General features: G+C 40.5%; 1 protein-coding gene across 1 annotated transcript; it reads left to right on the forward strand.

The window, feature by feature from the left end:
* Nucleotides 1–3,425: 3,425 nt before the first annotated feature.
* Nucleotides 3,426–5,744, forward strand: LOC140021159 (uncharacterized). The gene is made up of 3 exons (XM_072071930.1): nucleotides 3,426–4,130; nucleotides 4,215–5,447; nucleotides 5,535–5,744. Exons 1-3 carry the CDS (start codon nucleotides 3,426–3,428, stop codon nucleotides 5,742–5,744), a joined length of 2,148 nt encoding a protein of 715 aa, XP_071928031.1.
* The last annotated feature ends 20,466 nt before the right edge of the window (nucleotides 5,745–26,210 follow it).

A 26,210-nucleotide genomic window follows, 5' to 3' on the forward strand; every position in this document is an offset into this window, starting at 1 on the left:
CACAAACGTGTACGTTTTTATTCTACCACCGTTAGCATCGAGTCTATCTCACTAACGTGTGCGTTTTCGTTCTGCCACCGTTAGCATCGAGTCTATCTCACTAACGTGTGTGTTATTTTTCAGTCTATCTCCGTTAGCATTGAGTTCATCCTACAACGTACTTTTCTATTTTCAATTCTCATGGCAGGCTCGGGTTTTATCCCTCCGACCTCGGCAGGCTCGGGTTTTATCCCACAGACCGCTTTTATCTTCGTTGGGCATGGGTTTTATCCCTCCGACCTCGGCAGGCTCGGGTTTTATCCCACAGACCGCTTTTATTTTCGTTGGGCATGGGTTTTATCCCTCCGACCCCGGCAGACTCGGGTTTTATCCCACTGACCGCTTTTATTTTCGTTGGGCATGGGTTTTATCCCTCCGACCTTGGCAGGCTCGGGTTTTATCCCACTGACCGCTTTTATTTTCTTTGGGCATGGGTTTTATCCCTCCGACCTCGGCAGGCTCGGGTTTTATTCCACTGACCGTTTTTATTTTCGTTGGGCATGGATTTTATCCCTCCGACCTCGGCAGGCTCGGGTTTTATCCCACTGACCGCTTTTATCTTCGTTGGGCATGGGTTTTATCCTTCCGACCCCGGCAGGCTCGGGTTTTATCCCACTGACCGCTTTTATCTTCGTTGGGCATGGATTTTATCCCTCCGACCACGGCAGGCTCGGGTTTTATCCCACTGACCGCTTTTATTTTCTTTGGGCATGGGTTTTATCCCTCCGACCTCGGCAGGCTCGGGTTTTATCCCACTGACCGCTTTTATTTTCGTTGGGCATGGGTTTTATCCCTCCGACCTCTGCAGACTTGGGTTTTATCCCACTGACCGCTTTTATTTTCGTTGGGCATGGGTTTTATCCCTCCGACCTCGGCAGGCTTGGGTTTTATCCCCCTGACCGCTTTTATTTTCGTTGGAACTGGGTTTTATCCCGCCAACCTCGGCAGAACTGGGTTCTATCCTGCTGACCGCTTATATCACGTTGGAACTGGGTTTTATCCCGCCGACCTCGACAGGCTCGGGTGTTATCCCACTGATCGATTATCATGGCAGGCTCGGGTTTAATCCCACTGACCAATTCATCACTGGGGCAAATCTTTGGATAAATTTTCCAAACAAATCTGATACAGTTTTTTCATACATACTAGCATTTCATTTGGCATCGCCACTAGCCGTTGGGTCAGTCCCACTAGTGAACATTTCATTTACTTAGCCACTAGCCGTGGGTCAGTCCCACTAGTGGGCATTTTCATTTTGCATAGCCACTAGCCGTGGGTCAGTCCCACTAGTGAGCATTTTATTTTGCATCGCCACTAGCCGTGGGTCAGTCGCACTAGTGATGTGAGAACCCTGAAAATGCATATATAAATAATAGAGCGAATTGCGCGAAATGTCACTAAACTATTTCAAAGTGCCGGTTCTGGTCACTAAACTTTTTTATTAGCGCGAAATGTCACTGAACTAGTAAATATGTACCGTTTTGGTCACTCCGTGTATTTGTGCCGTCAGGAGAGACGGAAATCAACTTTTTGAGGGGCAAATTCGTCTGCACAGCCTTAGTGGGAAGAGTTTCATCTGGTAAGTGAAAGGTTTAACTGTGGGGCTTTGGAATGTTGGTAAAATTTTTGGGAACGTGGACAATGACAGTGAAAAGTATCAAAATTGATCCATTCTTCTCACAGTAATCAGTGACAAGACTCAAAGAACCGGCACAAGACGAAGATTAGCTGTGAAGAATCGATCATCGATGGCAGGGAAATGGGTGAAAAGGCAAAGGGATGAATTCATTGATCCGTACACATTTTACGGTAAGAAATATTACAATCCGTACACATTTTGCTTGATTAATGGTGTTGTTTGTGTTTTGAGTATAAAGAAGTATTTAGTGAGAGTTTTTATTGGGTTTAGGGTTTGCTGAAGTGATCCAGTTGTTTAGAAAATGACATAAGAACGATTGACTTCGCTTTTTGTCGTATAAGTGGGTTGCAAGGGGTCCTACAAGAACCCTCTATCTTGTAATTTAATGAAAAAAATAAACTTTTCAAAATGCAGTTGTCTGATTCGGGTTAATTAACAAATGGGGGTTAAGTATTTTTATAAGAAGAACAGCATGTATGACAATAAAAAATGGTGATTAACAAGAATCATGTTGTTTGCCTTTGTCGTTGTTGTTGCAGTTCCTGATAGACCTGCATTTTCGATTAAACTCCACCACGGCGGTAAAATTGAGGGAGAGAAATACAAGAGTTATGTGGGTGGAGAGATTGATTATTTCGATCTTTGCCATGCTGATTTTATGTCGATTCATGAAATAAATAAAATGGTGGAAAAGTGTGGGCACAACGATACTATGTTATATTATTACATTGACCCTAGAGGGGATTTGAACCATGGACTGATGGAACTTCAAACGGATGAAGACATTATGCAATTCTGTGGTTGGGTTAATGAGTACAAGTTGATGGAAGTATACTGTCATCATTTAACAGTTGAGGAAATATATGAGTTGCAGAAGAAAAAGGAATTGGAACAGTTATCACAGACAAAGAGTTCAGTGGTAATAGAGGAGATCTTGGATGATGGTGAAATTCTTACACAACAGGCAGCAATACCTCATAGACAACGAAAAGGAGTCCAAGCTAGCAGATCAGTTGCAGCTTTAGAGTGGACACATGACCATGCTGGTGAGGATGAAGATGCATACCAAAATTCTTCTAGGAGATGTGAACAGGCCAACAACAATACACAGGAGTCCGAGCCACAAATGCATAGCCAAGTTGATAATGACCCAACTCCATCAAGTCAGAATAGGAGGGACAATGACAGTTCCAAGAATAGAAGAAACAGAGATAGGAGAAAATCTCGTACGTCGGAGGCCGTTTGTGGTGCTACAAAAAGAGTTAGAAAAGGAGGTGTAGCAAATGAAGGTGTATCAAATAATGGTGCTGCAACTGAAGGTGCATCAAATGGAGGGGCAGCAGGTCAAGGTGCATCAAATGGAGGTGCAGTAGGTGAAGGTGCAACAAATGAAGGTGCAGCAACTGAACCTGTAACAGAAACTGGGGCAGCAACTGAAGCTGAAGCATGTGAAAATAGAGAAGGTGCAGCAACTGAAGCTGAAACAGAAGCTGGTCCTGAAACTGAAGCTGAACACAACCCACTATTGGATGATATTGTGGAAGGGGAATTAAATAGTGATCCAGATTCAGAAGATGAAGATGTTCCTGTGAGATACACTAGTTTCAATGCTAGCAGAGATGGAACAGATCCCCATTTTCATGTTGGGCAAAAATTTGGAACCAAAAAATAGTTCAGAGATGCTCTCAGAAATTATGCAATTATAAGTGGAAGACCTGTATACATGTATACAAGTGACAAAACAAGAATGAGAGCTAAATGTGCAGATCCGTGTAAGTGGTACATTTATGCTAGCCACGTTCCTGCTTTGGGTACTGAAGACTTTGTAGTTAAAACAATTTACGATATCCACACCAATTGCAGCCATGCTTGGAGAAACAAAAACATGACATCCAATTGGGTAGCAGACAAGTTTGAAGAGTCTGTTAGATCCAACATGAACATGCCTGTTAGGCAATTGTTACAGAGTATAGATGAGCAATATAGTTGCGAGATCACAAGAAACAAAGGTTACAAAGCACTTGCAATGGCTAAGGCTGCTATCAAAGGGTCAGCATCTCAGCAGTATATTGATGTTGGGAGGTACGCAGCAGAACTTCAAAAAACTCACCCTGACACCACCATAGACATCAAGTATTCACCAAGAGCTGATCCTGAAAGTAATCCCAGATTCATGAGATTTTACTGCTGTTTGGGACCAATGAAAAAGGGATTTAGAGAGGGATGTAGGCCCCTTATTGCTCTTGATGGCTGTCACACTAAGGGGGCATATCCAGGGCAGTTGTTGATTGCTATTGGGGCAGATCCAAATAATGGTTGGTGGCCATTAGCTTGGGCAGTTGTTGAGAAGGAGGCTCGGGAACAATGGCTTTGGTTTTTGAGTTTACTGATTGGTGATCTAGAAATACCAGCAACTAGCAGTGAATACACTTTTATTTCAGACCAACAGAAGGTTAGGAGTACTGTTCTTTATCCTTATAGCATGTATTGTATAGGATAATTTTTGCAAGTGACTAAACTTAGAACTCTTTTATAGGGTCTTGATAGTGCACTGCTGGAGTTATTACCAGAAGCTGGCCATAGATATTGTGTACAGCATATGTACAGAAATTTCAAGAAAAAGCACCCTGGTGAAGTGCTTAAAGAAAAATTCTGGAGCATTGCAGCAGCATCAACAGTGGAGTTCTATGAGGCAGCTTTGGAAGAGCTTAGAGCATATGACCAGCAAGCTCACGCGTGGGTCAAGAGAGCTGCACCACCTCATCACTGGTGTAAGGCTTTTTTTCCACTTCACGTGAAATCTGACATGCTGGTTAATAATTTATCAGAGACATTTAATTCTCATATATTAAATGCTAGAGAGATGCCAGTGATTGGGATGGTTGAGTGGATTAGAGAATTCGTGATGGAAAGGATATCAAATAGAGTATGTTGGATGAGAAAATGTAGTGGTCCTGTGGGACCAGCAATAAGGGCTTTGATTGAGGAGAGGGAAAAGTTTTCTAGAAAGTGGAAGCCAATATCAAATGGGAAGGGGGGATATCAGGTTAGGGGACCTAAGGGGGAACAATTTGCTGTGTACTTAAGAGACAGAACCTGTACATGCAGGTTGTGGCAAATTAGTGGGCTCCCCTGCTGCCATGCAATTTCTGCCATTTTAAAAATTGGTAGGAACCCAAATGACTATGCCGATCAGTGTTATAGTAGAGATCTATTCTTTCAAATATATGAGAATGTACTATATCCAATTAGTGGAAAGTCTCTATGGCCTCAGAGTGATATTCCCATATTAGATCCTCCACTTGCATGTGTCCAACCTGGTAGGCCCAAGAAAGCAAGAAGAAAAGGTAGTTCTGAAAATAGAAGTGGTGTTCATGTGGGAACGAATAATGTGCAAAAATTAAAAAAGCATGTGATCATGCACTGTAGAAGATGTGGTCAGGCAGGCCACAATGCTGCTACCTGCAAAAGTGTTCCAGAAAATAATGGAGGTGAAGGCTGCAGTCAACCTGCTCCAGCTCCTAAACATGCTAGAAAGTCAAAGGGCACCAACAATGGCTCAAGCACAACACATGGAGCTAATTCTCAGGAGCCTGATTTTGCTCATGTGGAAGTTCAAGGATATTCTTCAAGTTGTGTCAATTCTCAGCCACATGGAGCTGAAGAGCAAACTACTTCCCATAATGACACTGGTTCACATGCTGAACGTAATGCACAAGCTGCCAGTAGTAGTACGAAAAAGCAGCAGATTAGAAAGACTAAGACACCTGTAGGTGAAAGGGATTTATTTCTAATTTTATTTTTAATTTTACTATGGTAAATAGCTATTGTTAATATTTATTGTACTTGTGTACAGGTGAGGAGAGTTAGGCCTGTCAATGATACCGACCAGTCTACTACAGCGGCCAACAAACAGTCTCTCCATTCAAAGAGAAAGCTGTCTGAAATTGACAAGATAAGGATCAACACCAACTATGAGTACTTGGGCAAAGAGCCTCCATTCAAGATTGGTAGATGGGCTGGAACATCAAGGAGCAGTAGAAGTAGAAGTGGAAGATCAGATTAAAGGACTTGTTTGCATAGCTTTTGTTTGGATGTATTCCATGTCTAGGACAATTCCAGATTATTTATATGTGAAACATGGCTAACTTTGTTGGCAGTTGTTTGGAATGACAGTGACAATTATCTCTTTTGTAAAGCAGCTGTTTGGAATGATAGTGATAATTATCTCTTTTGTTGTATTTGGCTTTATGTTTTCTGCATTTGTGAGCTACTTTTCTTTTGCACCACCCATATGTTGGAACTAATACTTCAGTCTTTTATTCATAAATTACAATTTCAAACATCCATGGTGTAAACAACACCAACCAAAATGAGGTGTAATAAAAACACTACAATCTCAACAAAAACGAGCTGTGTATTAAAACATTTGACAACACTGGTTTAGGATTTGAAGTACAACAATACTCTAGTAGCCATCAATTTGCAGCCTTCCAAACTTCTGTCCCTTGTTAGGCCCCCAAATTCACATTGATGCATTAACAATTGTCCAGGCTATAACAAAAAGAACAATGACCATTTTTTTCAGTTTCTTTCTTCCAAGCTTCTCCTTCAGATTTTTTACTTTATCCTCCATTTTCTCAGCTTTCTTTTGCAACTTGAGAATTTGTTGCCGCAAAGTTTCATTCTCGGTTTCCACCCTATTTATTCTTCTTAAAAGACGGGGTATGACTTGTTTCGAACGCTCACACATTTCTTCATCATACCAATTCCAATAACCACAGCCATCAACCTACAAAAAAATTATCCAAATTCTTTTTAGCCGATAAATGTCTAAACAATTAAACATTAACCTAATTTAACGAATTTCCTATATCTTCACACACTTACCTTGCCATTAGCACATTCAAAATATCTCCTTGCCGGGTTCCTATCAGTCCATGAAGTCTTCAAATTGGTTTTACTACCACAAGAGCAGGTTGGAGTTGTTTCCTTGCCTTTTCCTCTCATGAAGCTTCAACACATTCCCAGCAAATTGCAAGTCGGAGTTCTTTTCTTAGGCATTCCTCCAATGAAGCTTCAACACATTCCCAGCAAATTGCAACTTCGTATATTGTCTCTTCTACTCCATATTTGCAGAAGAAATCTGAAATAGTTGAAGGGTTTGCACTTCCTAATTGAACTTACGAGTTGTCTGACATTTGAGAGTGATTTATGGTGGAGAGTTTCAAGGAAAAGACTGTGCAGACGAATTTGCCCCTCAAAAAGTTGATTTCCGTCTCTCCTGACGGCACAAATACACGGAGTGACCAAAACGGTACAGATTTACTAGTTCAGTGACATTTCGCGCTAATAAAAAAGTTTAGTGACCAAAACCGGCACTTTGAAATAGTTTAGTGACATTTCGCGCAATTCGCTCATAAATAATATTTCGTATGTCTTTTACACTTCTTTTATTCATTAATAATCTCTAGTACTACTTTTACTTGTTTGCAATTAAGTACGTAAAACATGTTTATGTGGAAATTTATATAAATTTTTCTAAGTTATGAACTCCTTGGTTTCGCTAACCTAAGTTAACACTTGTAGAGCTAGATTAAATTTTCTTTTCGTATTAACATAAAATGTTAGATTTTTTTTTATATTGGTCAAACTTGATTTTAATAAGTTTAATTAACCAAACAAGAATGTTAAACGTTAAAGGAAGCTTAATGCTAATTTGTAATCAATAAATTCTAGATCAAAATAATACAAGTACCCTAACCATATTTAGGACCTATATTGGCGATAACCAAAGTCTTGCATGATTAGCGTTTCATTAGACGTTCAAATCACTTTGGGGACAATTTTGGGGCTAAGAATAAACCAAAGACTTAAGTGGCTAATTGGAGAAGTAGTGAAAGGACTAATCTACCCCTCAATGTCACACAATTACCCACGGACATAACCATTCCCTGCTCAGCCAAACAGCTTCCCCGGACACCATGATCACAAGCCACCCAATTTGGCCAACCGCAGCTCCACCACCCAGCCGGCCAACCACAACCTTCACCACTGCAGCACACCATCTCTGCCGTCACTCAACCAGCCTCAAATCCGCAGCACCACTTCACAATCTTATACGCTACCTCTTCATTCGGCCAGTGAGAAACTTATCCAATTCAATACTCAAACATCATACACACTCAACCGAGCACCATTTCCATCTCCTCTGCACCACTACAGCTCAGACCACAACCACAAGCCGCATTCCACTCCACATTGCATCGTGAGTATCGACCGAGAGGAGAGGGAGTTACCTGCTGTAACTGAGAGCAAGAAGAAAAGAAATCCCTGAGCAGAAAATTTCCTGTTCTGTCCGCAAGCTGAGGGAGGAAGCCAGGAGACCACCGCGTGAGAACATTTGACCTACACCCTTCCCTCTTCTAGCTGTGACCATTTTCGACTTCAACCAAGCCGCATCTCAGCAGCTCCAGTCGCAACTTTACAGCTACCAAAACCAGAACCAAAACCGTGCGTGTGAGCCGAGCGGAGGATAGGAATTTCAAATTTCTTGTGTGTGGGCTTAGCTGGTTTCTGAGGTAATTTTTTTGGGTTAAATTTAAGTCAAGTATCAATAGATGAAGTTATATCAGAGCATGCTTGTGTTGTTTATGTAGTCAGACGAAAAAAAAAATGAATGAATGAGAAATCTGTTTTGGGAAGAATTGGTTTTGCCGTGAGCTTGAATCAGAAATGCAGACTTGATCATTGCTTAATTGAAGTAATCTGAGCTCATATATACGGTTACTTAACACTAAACATGATGCTCAAGGTCATGCATGTCAATCTAAGTGTTCGGATGATGAACTTAAGATATTAGAAAAATTTTCTGTTTCGGTTAGATGTCCCTGCCGAGTGGCTGATTTGGGATTGCAGCCTCAGTGCGTCTTTTGGAAATGATTTGAGCAGGTGTAGGTGATTAACTAATCGAACCTTGGATGATTATTACGATTAGTGTCATGCATGAAATTAATTAGCCTGGATTAATCTGGAAAATAAGAGATGAAAACAGAAATCCTTTTCATACAAGCACCGAGTGTAGTCCCACAATTTCTGGATTTATGAATGTGTTAATGCTGCCGAGCTGAATTTTCTGGACTGACTTGTTAGCTAATAAATTCAGAAATTGTGCATGTGTGATTTAAGGGCAAAATAAAAGGCCTCAACTGAAGATATTGGCAGATAAGGAACTAATGAGATTAGAAAATTCTGTTTTGGTTGTGCATGAATCTGCCGAGAAGAATGGTATGGAATTGCAACTGAAATTCTGCTTGCTTGTGATTACTTGAGCTCTCAAGTGTAAGTAACCGAGTGAATCTCAATGTTGATGATGGCTAAGACCCTGCATGTCAATTCTTTGAAGTTAATTGATGAATTAAAGAACCTAAGAGATTCTAGTTTGATGTCCATCTTCTGCCGAGCATGACTAAGGACTGATTTGTTTAATTAGCCTAATTTTGATGAGCTGTGGTTATTATCTTAACTAACTAAGGGAAGATAAAATGCCTAAGGGCCTGCACATTGAGTTGCACGAGTGGATAATGAATTGGGGAACTTGGAAAAAAATTCTGGTTTAAGTGAATTGGGAATTCGTATGACCTGAAATTTCCGAGACCTGGAATTGGATTTTTAGTCCTCAATCTGAGATTATGGGGCTTGTACGAGTTAATGTGTATGATTAGCTAGTTAACAACATGTTAATCGAAGTTTGCATAAGGTTTTGTAACTGGGCTAACCAGGAAAATAAAAATGAAAACAGAAAATTATTTCATGAACTATCATCCGAGCTTAGTGGATATAAATTCTGGATTTATGTTAGATGAGTACAGTTGTAGTATGAACCTGGATTTGCTTTGGAAATCTTTACTAGCTAGCTACATGTTTTCAAGAGCTAATAGAGTACCAAAAATCCTGTTTTAACCAAAGAAAAATTCTGTTCTGGAATCATTTCTATTTCTGGAATTTCTTTGCGAATTACCGTTAACTTGAACCTGGAAACTTTGAAGATTGTAACAGTGGTTTAACTCCAACTTCTGAACGGAAATTGTGCATTGTTTAACTAAGCAAATTTCATGAGGAAGTGAGGGTTTAATGGCCTGCTTCACCCGAGTAAATGAAGTAAAAACAGAAAATTCCCTTCATGCATAATTCATCCGTGGTTTACTAAACAGATTTTTGAAAATTTTGGGAGGTTTAACTATATTGCTCGAATTTGATTATGAACCAGAGTCTTCAGCTTGACTTTAGAATTTATTTCCTTAAGTTGTTAGGAACTCGAAATGCATGATTAAATGCACAAGTAGCCTGTGGAATCTGTTTGGCAATAAACCATTTGATATCTTGGGAATTCGATTTCGAAATAAGTAAAGGGCAGTTTAGGATATAAGCTGGAAATTTTCAGCCTTGGTCATGATTGATAAAGAATTACGTATGGTTTACTTTATATATCTTGGAGCTGTGGAAAAATTGTACTACTTTTGAATTTGCTTTATAATACCTTGAGATAGTCATGCATTTGAATATCGGGGTGACAATGTGATATTGTGGATGGTATTCTTGGCTTTGGATCAAAGACTTGAGTCGGAGGCCGCTGCAAATGTGATCTTTGGGTTTAAATAACTGTTAGTAGATTTAAATATTTGAGAATGTTAGCTTGGTTGTCACGAAAATTTCTGGTTGGGTGCTAGGGGCTAATGATTGATGAAGCCCTTAGCCATTGAAATGATTTTATAAAGTATTACTGGATGATGGAAATTAAATTGCTAGAATGTCATGGGACTTCACTTTTAGTTGACTTGCTTATGTTGGGTTTGCTGAAACCAAGTGCTAATGATTGATGAAGCCTTGGTTGACTATTTTATATTATTCGGAAATGCAATTGTTGAAAGCTAAGGCTAATGATTGACGAAGCCTTAGTAAGTTTGCTATGTGATTTTTGCCATACCTTGATCTGTATTGTGATTTCGAAACGGAACCGGAGCAAGGAAAATTGTATAGACCCTACGAACTCGAGTAGCTGCGTTCAAGATTATCCAAAAATACTCTCCAGCTAGAATTATATTATAAAACTCTATATCTAGTGTTTTGCCTAAAACTTTCCAATTCAATAACTTCCTTCCGCTCAAACTAGCCTTGACAGCTCTTGTAATTAAGTTGTATAGCTTTCGGAAACTCTAAGTCTTAGTTTAATTCTTTTCTTTCCCTAAACTTTGCACTTGGATAGTCAACTATAAGAAAGTTTTAAAATACGAGTTTTACCGACTTTAGTGAAAAGCTTGGGAGACTTGCTCGGCAAGAAAACCCTATTCTAGGAAAAATGGTTTTAAGGGTAATTTTTTTGAAAAAAGCCGTAACTTTAGAGAAATATTCAAAGTAACCTTCTAACTTTGATTTTGAGAAATTTGTCGACTTGATTCTAGTAAGTAATACCAGATACCCTTCTCTAAGGATAAAAAAATAATAATAAGAAATACTTTTACTACTTTTGTCAAGCCTCAATCTACTTAGATTTTTGAAATCTTTCGAGAAAGTAAACTAGTATTAAATTAAATAAATTCTTGCACGAATAAGTTTAATAACTAAATAGAAACTTATAGTTTCAAAATTTGGTTTCTAGGATTTCTCGAGGACACGGAATTCGACTCCCAACCCGATATCTGAACTCCACTCTTGGTGAGTGTCCCTGTCTGTTCATTTCCTACTTGAATTAAGTGCTTTCTTGACTTGATACGTGATAAATTGTAAAATGAGTTTTTGATCCATCGAAGTGAGCTGTGTGTACTTTACCACACTAGCCGTTCGAGTGGTAACTTGTGCAAAAACAATTTCCTCCTGAATCCTTGATTCAATATGTAGTTACGTCGTTGGGTGAATCCCTCGACGCATGTATCTAACTACCATGAATCTAAAAGTAGTTACGTCGTTGGGTGAATCCCTCGACGCATGTATCTAACTACCATAAATCCAAACGTAGTTGAGTCGTTGGGTGAATCCCACGACCCCTGTACCAACTACCATGACGAGTATATCTCGAGTATACTACGTCCTTAGTCGGCGAGCGGGCCCGGGATCGGGGTATGATTGGTGACGGGATAGGTATCAAAATAAGGTGGTCTACATGGAATTTAGGTAGTGAGAGTTGACGGAGGGTCAACTACGATAAATGGTGATCAAGCGAGGAAAATGGCTCCTGAGAGCCCCTGTATCCTACCTTGTGCTGTTAAACGCTTTCCTATTTGTTAAATCTGTTTAAGTTATTACTCGTTGTCTGATTTGCGTGACTGCATGATTTGGGGCACCACTGAGCTTTAGCTCACCCCATGTTTATTTGTTTTCCTTACAGGATGGGAAGTTTGAAAGTATTTGAGCAGCTTATAATTCCTATGGTTGTACTTGAACAATTTGAATTTCATTTTCGGTTTTGTATGACTTTTAAGCTAAGCAGTGTACTTTTCATTTTGGATTGCCACTTGAAGCTAGAAAAGTGTAATCCCTAATTCTAATACTTAATTTGTATGGTTGTTTTGGCTTTAATTGTCCTTAGTTCTCGCGAGTGTCGCGTGAGTTGTTTAAGAGCCGTCGACTGGCTAATTTTATACTGTTATCTTTGAAGTTAATGTGGTGATATAAATCGATTTATTTTCGGAAGAATCATTATTGTAATAGCTTAGGTTAATCGTCGGAAGGTTTTAAGTTAGAATGCTTGCGTGAGTCCTGGCGAGAGCTGGGCAGACGGCCCGCCAACCCTTTGGTTCGCCTTAGGGGGAAGTGGGGTCGCCACAGGTGGTATCAGAGCCTAGGTTAGAAAAGTCATTTGAGAGATATACTATACGAGATAGAAACCCCGAACTTTTAGAAGTAAGAATTGAGACCATTAGATATATTTTAAGTGATACTGATCGAATTAGCTATTTGAGTTCTAACCTCTAAGTTTCAACTCTTTTGCAGGTATGGAGAATGGTAACGGACACGCTAATGGTAATGGGGCGTCAAATGGACACATAGAGCCCCTTAGGTCCATCTCTTACAGACCACGAGGTGGAGGAGCCCATATACGTTATACCCCAGCCGATAGGCATCCTCGGTGCCAGTGTAGGGCCATGTATGCCTACCCCAATGAGCTAGTACTATCCCTGGATGATGAGCGCCGCCATCTGAGGGACGCTAACTTCACTTTGTCTCAGGACGTAGAGGAGCTGAGTATCATGGTGGACACTCAGTTCGACCGCATAGCGGAGTTAGAGCAGAGGATAGCAGCGGAGCATGCTAGGCTGGAGGCTGCTCGCGTAGAGATAGCACGTCAGAGGACGAGGGTGACCCGATTGGCTGAGAGGATTCGTGATAGGAGCGTCGGTATCAGGGCTGATGCCGCAATGATGATAGATGATGCCACGAGTATCCTTCAGAGTGTCGAGCAGGAGGACCCAGAGGAGGATCCGGAGGAGGATCCAGAGGAGGACCCGGAGGAGGATCCGGAGGAGGACATAGCTCCTGATAGCCCTGCGGAGGGTTAGGCTTGGATCGATTTGACTATATTGGATATGTAGGAATGGAATAGGGGGACATTAGCTAGGTCATCAAGTTTTGTCTAGGTGGATGACTTATTTTGAGGCACCATATCCCTAATTTTTGTTCAAGGGATTATTTGTATGTATTTTTGCTAGTTATGTGCCTTACTTTTGGGAATGTCCCAACCTATTATCTGTATGACTTCCATTCGGAATTATATGTTAAGTGTTTTACTTACTTGTCTTCCATTCCATATCGATTTTATTTACTAAGGGAATGTTAATAAGCCTAAATAAATAATTCTACGCCTAATCGTTTGACCTCTCCATAATAGGCATAACTTAGACCATGGATCGCCAAGTGGTAGGAAGGGGCCGCGGGAGACCCACTAGACAACACCCGGAAGCGGGTAGAGATAGAGAGCCCGAGGTCAATCCAGACCAAAGGCAAGAGAGTGGGGCCGGAGACGGAGTGGCTACCGCTATCAATCGTATCACTGACGTCCTAGAGCGCTTGACTGAACACCAAGCTGCTGGACCAGTGCGCCATCCAGGAGGCCCAGCCGATTCTGACGACCAGGCACTGGAGAGGTTTCTAAAGTTTGGACCTCCTAAGTTCTACGGAGGACCTGAACCTGAGATAGCTGAGGGATGGTGGGAGAGAATCTCCGACATCTTCGCAGCTTTGAACTACCTAGAGGAGCGGCAGGTAACTTTTGCCGCATTCCAGTTTGAGGGAGCTGCTCGCTCCTGGTGGAATCTGGTTAGGACTAACTGGGACATGAATCGTACTCCAAGAACTTGGGCAAACTTCACAAGGGAGTTCAATGCCAAATTCCTCCCACCGCTCATCCAAGAAAAGAGGGAGGATGATTTCATAAAATGTAAGCAGGGGGCGATGAGCGTCGCCGAGTATGAAGTCCAGTTTACCAAGCTATCTCGATTTGCTCCTGAATTGGTAGCCACGGAGCAAAGGAGGGTCAGAAGGTTTGTACAGGGTTTGAACGTAGAAGTGCAGGAAGGTTTAGCTGCCGTGAGGATAGACACGTTCGCAGATGCCGTCGAGAAAGCCCAGAGAGTGGAAGTGGCTAGGGCTCAAGTGAAATCTTTTCAGGCCAAGAAAAGATTTGCTCCTAGCAGTAGCCGGGAGCCGTCGTACGGTAATGCTCCACCGGCCAAAGTGGGCCGAGGAAACGCTGGAGTGACTAGTCCCGGAGCACCACGAGGTGCACTAGCAAGGGGAACCGGGGCAAGGAATGCAGGGGGAAGAAATAACGGATCCAGAGTAGGACCGATTGGAAGGGGACAACTTAGGAATACCTCGCAGGGAGGTCGAACAATAGTTCCCCAAATGAACTGTGCATTTTGTAAGAAACCTGGCCATACTGTAGATGGTTGCTGGAAGAAGTTAGGGAAGTGTTTGAGATGCGGCAGTAGCGAGCACCAAATTGCTGGATGTCCCAAAATGCAGGGTGGGACTACCCCAAACGCTAGACCAAGCACCTCTGGAGGAGGCCGGCCAACAGTTCCTGCCCGAGTGTATGCCATAGGTGACCAACCTGTACCTGATTCCTCGGAGGTAGTGGAAGGTACACTCCCGATTTTTCACCGATTAGCTAAAGTATTGATTGACCCTGGGGCAACCCATTCTTTTGTTAGTCCATCTTTTATGTCTGGAATAGATGTGCAACCAGTTAAATTACCCTTTGATCTTGAAGTTAGGACACCCATGGGCAATAAGAATGTAATCACTAGCTTGGCTTATAAGAATTGTGAATTCTGGATTGGAGAACGTAAAATGCTAGTGGATCTGATTAGCCTAGACATAAAAGGTTACGATGTTATTATAGGAATGGATTTTCTAGGTCATTATCATGCTAAACTTGACTGTCGACCAAAAGTGGTGGAATTTTGTATACCTGGTGAAGCGACCCTGAGGTTAGATGTTCAGGGTAGGTTAGCATCTTCTGCTATGATCTCAGGAATTCGAGCAAGGAAAATGTTGTCTAAAGGAGCGCAAGGTTTCTTAGCTTTCTTGATAAACGCTTCCAGTGATCAAGTGAAGCTGGAGGATGTACCAGTGGTACGGGAGTTTCCGGATGTGTTCCCTGAAAAGCTTAAGACTCTACCGCCGAAAAGGGAAGTGGAATTTAAGATTGACTTGGTGCCTGGAACGGCTCCAATTTCTAAGACCCCGTATCGAATGGCTCCTGCCGAGCTAAAAGAATTGAAAATTCAATTACAAGATCTGTTGGAGAAAGGTTTTGTGAAGGAGAGTGACTCACCTTGGGGAGCACCCGTTCTATTTGTAAAGAAAAAAGATGGAAGCTTGAGGTTGTGTATCGACTACCGAGGGTTAAATGAGGCTACCATTAAGAATAAATACCCTCTACCGTTGATTGATAGCTTGTTTGACCAACTGCAAGGGTCAGTGGTCTTCTCTAAGCTGGATTTAAGGCAAGGGTACTATCAGTTGAGAATCAAGAAGGAAGATATACCCAAGACTGCTTTTAGTACAAGATATGGACATTTTGAGTTTGCAGTCATGCCTTTTGGATTGACCAATGCACCAGCTGCTTTCATGGACTTGATGCAGAGAATTTTTAAGAAGTACCTGGACCAGTTTGTAGTGGTTTTCATAGATGATATCTTGATCTACTCTAAGACTCGTGAGGATCATGCTAAGCACCTAGAGGTGGTTTTGCAGATATTAAGAGAACATAAGCTATATGCCAAATTCAGCAAGTGTGAGTTTTGGTTGACTGAAATATCTTTTCTAGGGCACAGAGTTTCTGAGGATGGTATTGCCGTGGACCCGGCAAAAGTGGAAGCCGTTATGAATTGGAAACAACCAGAAACTCCAACTGAAGTTAGAAGCTTCTTGGGTTTAGCAGGTTATTATAGGCGATTTATCCAGGATTTCTCGAAAATTGCAGGACCTATGACTGAGCTAACCAAGAAAGGGGCTAAGTTTGTCTGGACTCCGAAGTGCGAGTCAAGTTTTCAGGAACTAAAGAAGCGGTTAACATCCGCTCCCGTTTTGATTTTACCTGATGGAGGTGAAGGTTATGCTGGGTATTCTGATGCCTCCAGAGAAGGTCTGGGATGCGTTTTAATGCAAATGGGTAAGGTAGTTGCCTATGCGTCCAGGAAATTGAAACCGCACGAGCAAAACTACCCAACTCATGATTTAGAACTAGCCGCAGTAATTTTCGCCTTGAAGAAATGGAGACACTACTTGTACGGCGTGACCTTTGAGGTTTATACGGATCATAAGAGCCTCAAGTATCTGTTCTCCCAAAAAGAGCTAAATTTGAGACAAAGGCGATGGGTAGAATTTCTGGAAGATTATGATTGCTCGATTAATTACCACCCAGGAAAAGCCAATGTGGTGGCTGACGCTCTAAGTAGGAAGGCCCAAATAGCAGGGTTAATGGTAAAAGAGTGGGATATGTTAGAAGAAATAAGTGGTTGGAACCCTCGCCTGGAGAATGTGAAGGTTTTGTTCGGGAACCTATCATTGAGGTCACCATTGCTAGAGCGTATTAAGGAGACCCAGAAAACGGACCCTATGATTCGAAAGAATTTGGAGAAAGTGCAAAAAGGGGAAGCCTTAGACTTCAAATTAGGGCCTGAAGGGGTATTGAGGTTTCAAGATCGAATTGTGGTTCCGTCAGACGAAGAAATAAGAAAAGAAATTTTGGAAGAATCACATCGGTCAAAGTTTACTATACACCCAGGTGTGACTAAGATGTATCATGATGTAAAGGAATTATACTGGTGGGAAGGTTTGAAAAAGGACGTGGCCGCATTTGTACAAAAATGCTTGATCTGCCAGCAAGTAAAAGCTGAACATCAAAAATCCTCTGGTTTATTGCAGCCGTTAGAAATCCCTGAATGGAAATGGGAACACATAACAATGGATTTTGTAACGGGCTTACCTAAAAGTCAAAAAGGTTTTGATGCAATTTGGGTAATAGTCGATCGACTCACCAAGTCTGCACACTTCTTACCTGTAAGCATGAGTTTCCCATTGAAAAAATTGGTCAAGTTGTACACAGAAGAGATCCTAAGGTTACATGGTATTCCAGTGAGTATCGTGTCTGATCGAGACCCAAGGTTTGTCTCGCGTTTTTGGCAGAAATTTCAGGATTCTTTGGGAACCAAGTTGAAGTTTAGTACTGCGTACCATCCCCAAACCGACGGGCAGTCGGAAAGGACAATTCAGACTTTGGAGGATCTACTGAGGTCGTGTATACTGGATTTTGGAGGTAAGTGGAGCCAATATATGACCTTAGTGGAATTTGCTTATAATAATAGCTACCAGGCTTCAATCCAGATGGCACCTTATGAGGCTTTGTATGGAAGAAGGTGCCGATCTCCAATTCATTGGGATGAAGTTGGAGAAAGGAAAATCGTAGACCCTACAGCTATACCTTGGATAGAAGAAGCCCAGGAGAAAGTAAAATTGATCAGAGAAAGGCTTCAAGTTGCTCAGAGTAGACAAAAGAGCTACGCCGACACAAGGAGGAAGGATTTGGAATTTGAAGTAGGTGACAAGGTTTTTCTCAGAATTAAACCCTTGAAGGGCGGAGTAGTGTCTAAGAAAGGTAAGAAGCTTAAGCCAAGGTATATTGGACCTTTTGAAATTTTGAAGAAAGTCGGGTTAGTAGTGTATCAATTGAAGTTGCCTGCAAGCATGGCCAAGATTCATGATGTATTCCATGTTTCCATGCTTAGGAAATATTATTCTGATCCAAGTCACGTGTTGCCACTAGAGGGAATTGAAGTGGATGAGACGTTATCATATGAAGAAGGACCGGTCAGGATTCTGGAAAGAGAAATGAAAGAGTTCAGAAATAAGAAAATTCCTCTGGTGAAGATTTTGTGGAAAAATCATGGACTCGAAGAAGCAACCTGGGAGTTAGAAGAAGAAATACAGAAAAAGTATCCCGATTTATTTACCCAGAATGTGTGAATTTTGAGGACAAAATTCTTTGTAAGGAGGGGAGGATGTGAGAACCCTGAAAATGCATATATAAATAATATTTCGTATGTCTTTTACACTTCTTTTATTCATTAATAATCTCTAGTACTACTTTTACTTGTTTGCAATTAAGTACGTAAAACATGTTTATGTGGAAATTTATATAAATTTTTCTAAGTTATGAACTCCTTGGTTTCGCTAACCTAAGTTAACACTTGTAGAGCTAGATTAAATTTTCTTTTCGTATTAACATAAAATGTTAGATTTTTTTTTATATTGGTCAAACTTGATTTTAATAAGTTTAATTAACCAAACAAGAATGTTAAACGTTAAAGGAAGCTTAATGCTAATTTGTAATCAATAAATTCTAGATCAAAATAATACAAGTACCCTAACCATATTTAGGACCTATATTGGCGATAACCAAAGTCTTGCATGATTAGCGTTTCATTAGACGTTCAAATCACTTTGGGGACAATTTTGGGGCTAAGAATAAACCAAAGACTTAAGTGGCTAATTGGAGAAGTAGTGAAAGGACTAATCTACCCCTCAATGTCACACAATTACCCACGGACATAACCATTCCCTGCTCAGCCAAACAGCTTCCCCGGACACCATGATCACAAGCCACCCAATTTGGCCAACCGCAGCTCCACCACCCAGCCGGCCAACCACAACCTTCACCACTGCAGTACACCATCTCTGCCGTCACTCAACCACCCTCAAATCCGCAGCACCACTTCACAACCTTATACGCTACCTCTTCATTCGGCCAGTGAGAAACTTATCCAATTCAATACTCAAACATCATACACACTCAACCGAGCACCATTTCCATCTCCTCTGCACCACTACACCTCAGACTGTCGCGCCCCACTTTTTGATGTGATGTTGTGTGTGGTGTGTGAATACTGTGGAATATGTGAACGTGTGTAAATGAAAAGTAAAAGGCCATGGGACTTTGAGAATGCGACGATTTGGCCAAATAAAGTTCCAAAAGGGGTTTTTTGAATGAAAAACGGAGTCGCCACTTGGTATAGATCTAGGGTGTACCAAGTCACCCAAAAATGAATTTTTGAAGACAAGTAGTAAAAAACCCTTTTTGAAACGACTCCTAGTCCACGTAAACCAACGAAAAAGGTTCGGGAGTCACATTTGACGAAGGGGAAGGCAAGGATAAAAATCCAAGGCACCCCTCCGACCTAGCCAAGGCTAGTTGCGTGATTTAGCCCCACCTTTCCCAATTTTTCTACCAAAAATGTGTATTGCATGTTTTGGATTTGACTAGATGAATGCAAAAAGAAAGAAAAAATGCAAACCTAAATTCTAAAATGTCTCTTGTAAGGTTTTTGGTCCCAACCACATGAGTTGTGGCGGCCAATAAAGGAAAACCTTATAGAGGTCGATTAATGCAAAATGATGGCTAAAGTGCAAGTGTGCAAGTGTATAAAAAGGTGCACGTGTGAAATTGTATATAAAAAAAATCCAAGTGTTTGTGTGCAAGTGTATGAAAAAGTGCATGTGTGAAATTGTATGAAAAAATCCAAGTGTTTGTGTGCAAGTGTATGAAATATAGTGATAAGTGCATATAGGTGTAATTAAGTGCAATTTTGTGAAGAAGAAATCAAAATGAACAATAAGGAAAGGAAAAGTGATGAGGAAATGTGAATTGGAAAAAAATGAGTAGGTGATAAATGAGAATGAATGAACCTAAAGGAATGCATCAGGTCGGGTATGGGAATGACTCCTAACTTTTTCGACTTCGATTTTCCCTTCGATTAGAAAGCAAAACTAGCATGCTAAGGCTATCGAGTAGCCACACTCGCTCGTTTCCCTTATCAAAAGGGGACTCCTCAGGCAAATGTACCCTAACTAGCATGAGATGCAAGACCTAAAGTGAGGGGAAAGGGGAATCGATGAGCATGCCAGATGATAAAACTAAGGAAAAATGCATGATATGTAGTGAACAGGCAAATAATGCATTAATGAAAAACAAAGGAAAAATCCTATTGGGTCTAGCGTTGGACTAGCCCTTTCTATGAATTCCTACTAGCATTAGACTAGTGGAAACAATAAAAGAAGCCACAACTAGCGTTGGACTAGTGTGGTGACGTACATTCATCCATTCCATTCATTCATGGCTATGAAAGCAAGTAGACATGCCAAAACACTCGTAAACACGTAACACGTAACACTTAGCATGCTCGACTAGATGCAAGAGCCTAATAAAACAAATAAACATGTAGCAACCAAGGGGAAGGGGAAATGGACCAGATGCTCTCCGAGCCCTATCTATTACAAGCCAAGAGGTGTACACATACCCCATAATGAATAACTTAAAGAGCCTAATAAAGCAATTAAACATGTAGCAACAAAAGCAAGCAACCAAGGGGAAGGGGAAATGGACCAGATGCTCTCCGAGCCCTATCTATTACAAGCCAAGAGGTGTACACATACCCCATAATGAATAACTTAAATAAAAAGCAAAAGTAAATGAAATAAATGAAAGGAATTAAGACAAGGCAAGGAAAGCGAAGTAGACATGCATATCCACATAACATATAGGAGCACATAAGGTCAAATGAAGTGCAAATAAGGGATAGAGTGTACCTCCCTCGAATCAATGCCCTAAATGGAGTGAAATCACTTATTTATCCTCCAAAATAAAAGAAAGGGTCAAGGTACCAATTTATTTGGGAAAATTAAAGGAAATAGGCAATCACAAGCTTACTTGGATACAAAGCTCTTAAACTCATGCATTAGGTGCGATCTAAACAAAGCATGATAAATAATTGAAGCAAACACGCAAAGAAGTTGCAAAAGCCAAAGCTACGAAGGATCAAATTGATGAAAATATTTAATTGGTTGGGTCATAGTAAAATAGGGAGAGACTTGAGGGGTCAAAAGGAAATTTTGAAAAATTATTTCATGCATGCACGAAGAAACCATTCTGCAAACCGAGCTAATCTTCTGCTATTTCATATTTCCCTTGCTGCACAACCTATTGTACTTCATTGGCAACCCAAGACAATCCCCCAATCATCATCCAAACCAAATATTACATCTCTTGTTGCAAGATCAAATAAGAAATCTGGTTTGGATGACTTAAGGAAAAAAACAAAGTGCAGCAGCGGTTTCACAACAGCAAAACAAGAAAATGCAGCAACAATCTTTCACTCTTGTTTGAAATGCCAAAACAAAACGTTCAAGAAATCATGCTTAAGCTTAAACCCTGAAACAAACAAGATGCCAAACATGCTATGAATCAAACACTCATTAGAGAAAAACACATGCCAAGCTAAAGTTTTCCTTCCCACAGCACTTTGTCTTCGACTTCAGCTCGTAAAGACACCAAATTCCAGATCAGAAAATGAAAACCAAATGCGTGATTAACATTCGAACTAGTTTATGTTTTCTTGGACCCAAAAAATGCAAACTCAACACCAAAACATTCCATTTTCCTTCAACATAAGATGCGACAGCAATTTATGTGCAAAAACTCAATGAGCAGAGAGGAAAACAGCAATGACAATGCAGCAACTTTTGCTTCTTTCATTTCAGCGTAGATGTACTTGTGTGCGAAAACTCAAACAAGTTCTACGCATTTGACAAGCCCAAACCAGATGTAATTCGCACACAACAACCAATCACCACCTAATTTACTTGCTTTACAATGCAACGAAAGAAACAACCAAGCAACAAAAGCCAGCGAAGTGACGAAGCCAATTTTCTGCTGCAAAGCGAAAAACATGATCATGCAAAGCAAGGGGAGTAAACGCTTAGTGACTTGTCCACCCAAACCTCAATGCTATAGCTTCTTACCCAGATTGCTAATCACTACCCAAATGCGAAGGTTTATCCTCCAGAAATTCTAATAGGGGAATGGGACATGAAAATGCAGCAGAGCAACATGAACAATTGCAGCAATTTCATTCACTTCCTTCCAGCTTCACAAGTGAACGTGAACTAGTGACTTTTGTTCAGGAATTCTCACTCAAACAAAGTCAAAACACAACTACCGAAATTATACTAACCAACAAAGCATTCTGCCAACAAACAAAGCATTCAGACGATCCAGAAAATAATCATGCTAATCAACAAGGAATCCGCATCCAGTTTTTAGAAGAGGCAAACAAGAATGGGGTTTAAAGCTACCTCATTTACTGCCTTTTTGGAAACGAATCACCGTGGGGGATGCTGGGGTTAGCAAGATTCACCGAACCCAGGTCACAAAGTTCAGTACAGGACTGTGAAGCTCGAAGCTTTGGCCCCGAAGTCTCCTCCCTTGCTGTCGGCTGCTCCCTCTCTTAGCTCTCTATTTCTTGGACCTTTGCCCAAATCTTTCCCGCTTCGTTTCTGCCCGGAACCTCCCTTTTCTCAGCCTGCTTGCTTCCTTCCGTTACCCTCTATCCTTCTGTTTTTCTTTTTCCCAGATTTCTCCTGCTCAACCACCAGCTAGCTTCCCCAAAACCTCCTTTCTCTCTCACGGCAGCTCTCCACTAATACCCTAGCCGTCATTCTCTATCCCGTAGCTGCCTTTTTGTTTTGGTTTGGCTTGAAGCCCTCAAGCTCTTGCCAGAGCCTAGCGTTTTTTCCTTTTTCTCGGCTCTCCCAAGGATTCTTTCCTTTCTTCCAGCCGTCCCCCCTCTTGCTCACTCCCTGCTGTCTTTCTTTTTTTAGTCCTCCATACTCTTTCTCTACTCATCTAGCCGCTGTCTCCCTCTGTTTTCTCTCCCGTTTGCTAGCTCTCCCCACGATGAAGCTCCCTCTCTTGCGGCTGCCCTTAGATGAAAACCTCCTCAAACTCCCTTTGCGGCTGACCTTCCTTTTTGCTATTTATATGGGACGTCATCAACCCTAAACCCTCAACAATACTCTCCAAAATTTGCAGCTAAGGGGCTGCCCGAGCTTTCTTTTTGCAAGCTGCAACAATACGCAGCTTTATGCCGCGTATCCTCTTTTTTTTTTTTTTTTTTGAAAAATAATTTAACAAAATTAATAATAAAATACTAAATAATAAAAAACAACAAATTTACATCAAAATAAACAAACTAAAACAACAAAATTGCCATTTTCAATCTTTTTCTTTCATTTTTCATTTTTTTTTCTAAATGAACCAAATAAAAGATAAATGAAGTAGAGATGACTAAAATAGATAAATAAAGCCAAAATAAAACAAAAACTCTATTTTTCTTTTTTTCATGATTTTCTCTTAATTCTATGCTAAAATGGCTAAAATAACTAAAACTAAAAGTGAATAAAACTAATTGTGACAAATAAAAATAGAGCAAACAAAAAATGAATAGTAAATGAATAAATAATAAAACACCAAAAATTTGGTGTCTACACAGACCACAACCACAAGCCGCATTCCACTCCACATTGCATCGTGAGTATCGACCGAGAGGAGAGGGAGTTACCTGCTGTAACTGAGAGCAAGAAGAAAAGAAATCCCTGAGCAGAAAATTTCCTGTTCTGTCCGCAAGCTGAGGGAGGAAGCCAGGAGACCACCGCGTGAGAACATTTGACCTACACCCTTCCCTCTTCTAGCTGTGACCATTTTCGACTTCAACCAAGCCGCATCTCAGCAGCTCCAGTCGCAACTTTACAGCTACCAAAACCAGAACCAAAACCGTGCGTGTGAGCCGAACGGAGGATAGGAATTTCAAATTTCTTGTGTGTGGGCTTAGCTGGTTTCTGAGGTAATTTTTTTGGGTTAAATTTAAGTCAAGTATCAGTAGATGAAGTTATATCAGAGCATGCTTGTGTTGTTTATGTAGTCAGACGAAAAAAAAAAAATGAATGAATGAGAAATCTGTTTTGGGAAGAATTGGTTTTGCCGTGAGCTTGAATCAGAAATGCAGACTTGATCATTGCTTAATTGAAGTAATCTGAGCTCATATATACGGTTACTTAACACTAAACATGATGCTCAAGGTCATGCATGTCAATCTAAGTGTTCGGATGATGAACTTAAGATATTAGAAAAATTTTCTGTTTCGGTTAGATGTCCCTGCCGAGTGGCTGATTTGGGATTGCAGCCTCAGTGCGTCTTTTGGAAATGATTTGAGCAGGTGTAGGTGATTAACTAATCGAACCTTGGATGATTATTATGATTAGTGTCATGCATGAAATTAATTAGCCTGGATTAATCTGGAAAATAAGAGATGAAAACAGAAATCCTTTTCATACAAGCACCGAGTGTAGTCCCACAATTTCTGGATTTATGAATGTGTTGATGCTGCCGAGCTGAATTTTCTGGACTGACTTGTTAGCTAATAAATTCAGAAATTGTGCATGTGTGATTTAAGGGCAAAATAAAAGGCCTCAACTGAAGATATTGGCAGATAAGGAACTAATGAGATTAGAAAATTCTGTTTTGGTTGTGCATGAATCTGCCGAGAAGAATGGTATGGAATTGCAACTGAAATTCTGCTTACTTGTGATTACTTGAGCTCTCAAGTGTAAGTAACCGAGTGAATCTCAATGTTGATGATGGCTAAGACCCTGCATGTCAATTCTTTGAAGTTAATTGATGAATTAAAGAACCTAAGAGATTCTAGTTTGATGTCCATCTTCTGCCGAGCATGACTAAGGACTGATTTGTTTAATTAGCCTAATTTTGATGAGCTGTGGTTATTATCTTAACTAACTAAGGGAAGATAAAATGCCTAAGGGCCTGCATATTGAGTTGCACGAGTGGATAATGAATTGGGGAACTTGGAAAAAAATTCTGGTTTAAGTGAATTGGGAATTCGTATGACCTGAAATTTCCGAGACCTGGAATTGGATTTTTAGTCCTCAATCTGAGATTATGGGGCTTGTACGAGTTAATGTGTATGATTAGCTAGTTAACAACATGTTAATCGAAGTTTGCATAAGGTTTTGTAACTGGGCTAACCAGGAAAATAAAAATGAAAACAGAAAATTATTTCATGAACTATCATCCGAGCTTAGTGGATATAAATTCTGGATTTATGTTAGATGAGTACAGTTGTAGTATGAACCTGGATTTGCTTTGGAAATCTTTACTAGCTAGCTACATGTTTTCAAGAGCTAATAGAGTACCAAAAATCCTATTTTAACCAAAGAAAAATTCTGTTCTGGAATCATTTCTATTGCTGGAATTCCTTTGCGAATTACCGTTAACTTGAACCTGGAAACTTTGAAGATTGTAACAGTGGTTTAACTCCAACTTCTGAACGGAAATTGTGCATTGTTTAACTAAGCAAATTGCATGAGGAAGTGAGGGTTTAATGGCCTGCTTCACCCGAGTAAATGAAGTAAAAACAGAAAATTCCCTTCATGCATAATTCATCCGTGGTTTACTAAACAGATTTTTGAAAATTTTGGGAGGTTTAACTATATTGCTCGAATTTGATTATGAACCAGAGTCTTCAGCTTGACTTTAGAATTTATTTCCTTAAGTTGTTAGGAACTCGAAATGCATGATTAAATGCACAAGTAGCCTGTGGAATCTGTTTGGCAATAAACCATTTGATATCTTGGGAATTCGATTTCGAAATAAGTAAAGGGCAGTTTAGGATATAAGCTGGAAATTTTCAGCCTTGGTCATGATTGATAAAGAATTACGTATGGTTTACTTTATATATCTTGGAGCTGTGGAAAAATTGTACTACTTTTGAATTTGCTTTATAATACCTTGAGATAGTCATGCATTTGAATATCGGGGTGACAATGTGATATTGTGGATGGTATTCTTGGCTTTGGATCAAAGACTTGAGTCGGAGGCCGCTGCAAATGTGATCTTTGGGTTTAAATAACTGTTAGTAGATTTAAATATTTGAGAATGTTAGCTTGGTTGTCACGAAAATTTCTGGTTCGGTGCTAGGGGCTAATGATTGATGAAGCCCTTAGCCATTGAAATGATTTTATAAAGTATTACTGGATGATGGAAATTAAATTGCTAGAATGTCATGGGACTTCACTTTTAGTTGACTTGCTTATGTTGGGTTTGCTGAAACCAAGTGCTAAT

This window comes from Coffea arabica, chromosome 11e, assembly GCF_036785885.1.
Source record: "Coffea arabica cultivar ET-39 chromosome 11e, Coffea Arabica ET-39 HiFi, whole genome shotgun sequence".
In the NCBI taxonomy this organism is placed as follows: Eukaryota; Viridiplantae; Streptophyta; class Magnoliopsida; order Gentianales; family Rubiaceae; genus Coffea; species Coffea arabica.

Bases quoted from the DNA above. Each gene is read 5' to 3' on its own strand.
- LOC140021159 (XM_072071930.1), top strand. From the start codon at position 3,426: ATGAGAGCTAAATGTGCAGATCCGTGTAAGTGGTACATTTATGCTAGC. The intron at 4,131-4,214 runs GTTAGGAGTACT...ACTCTTTTATAG, and splicing joins TTATTTCAGACCAACAGAAG to GGTCTTGATAGTGCACTGCT. The intron at 5,448-5,534 runs GTAGGTGAAAGG...ACTTGTGTACAG, and splicing joins TTAGAAAGACTAAGACACCT to GTGAGGAGAGTTAGGCCTGT.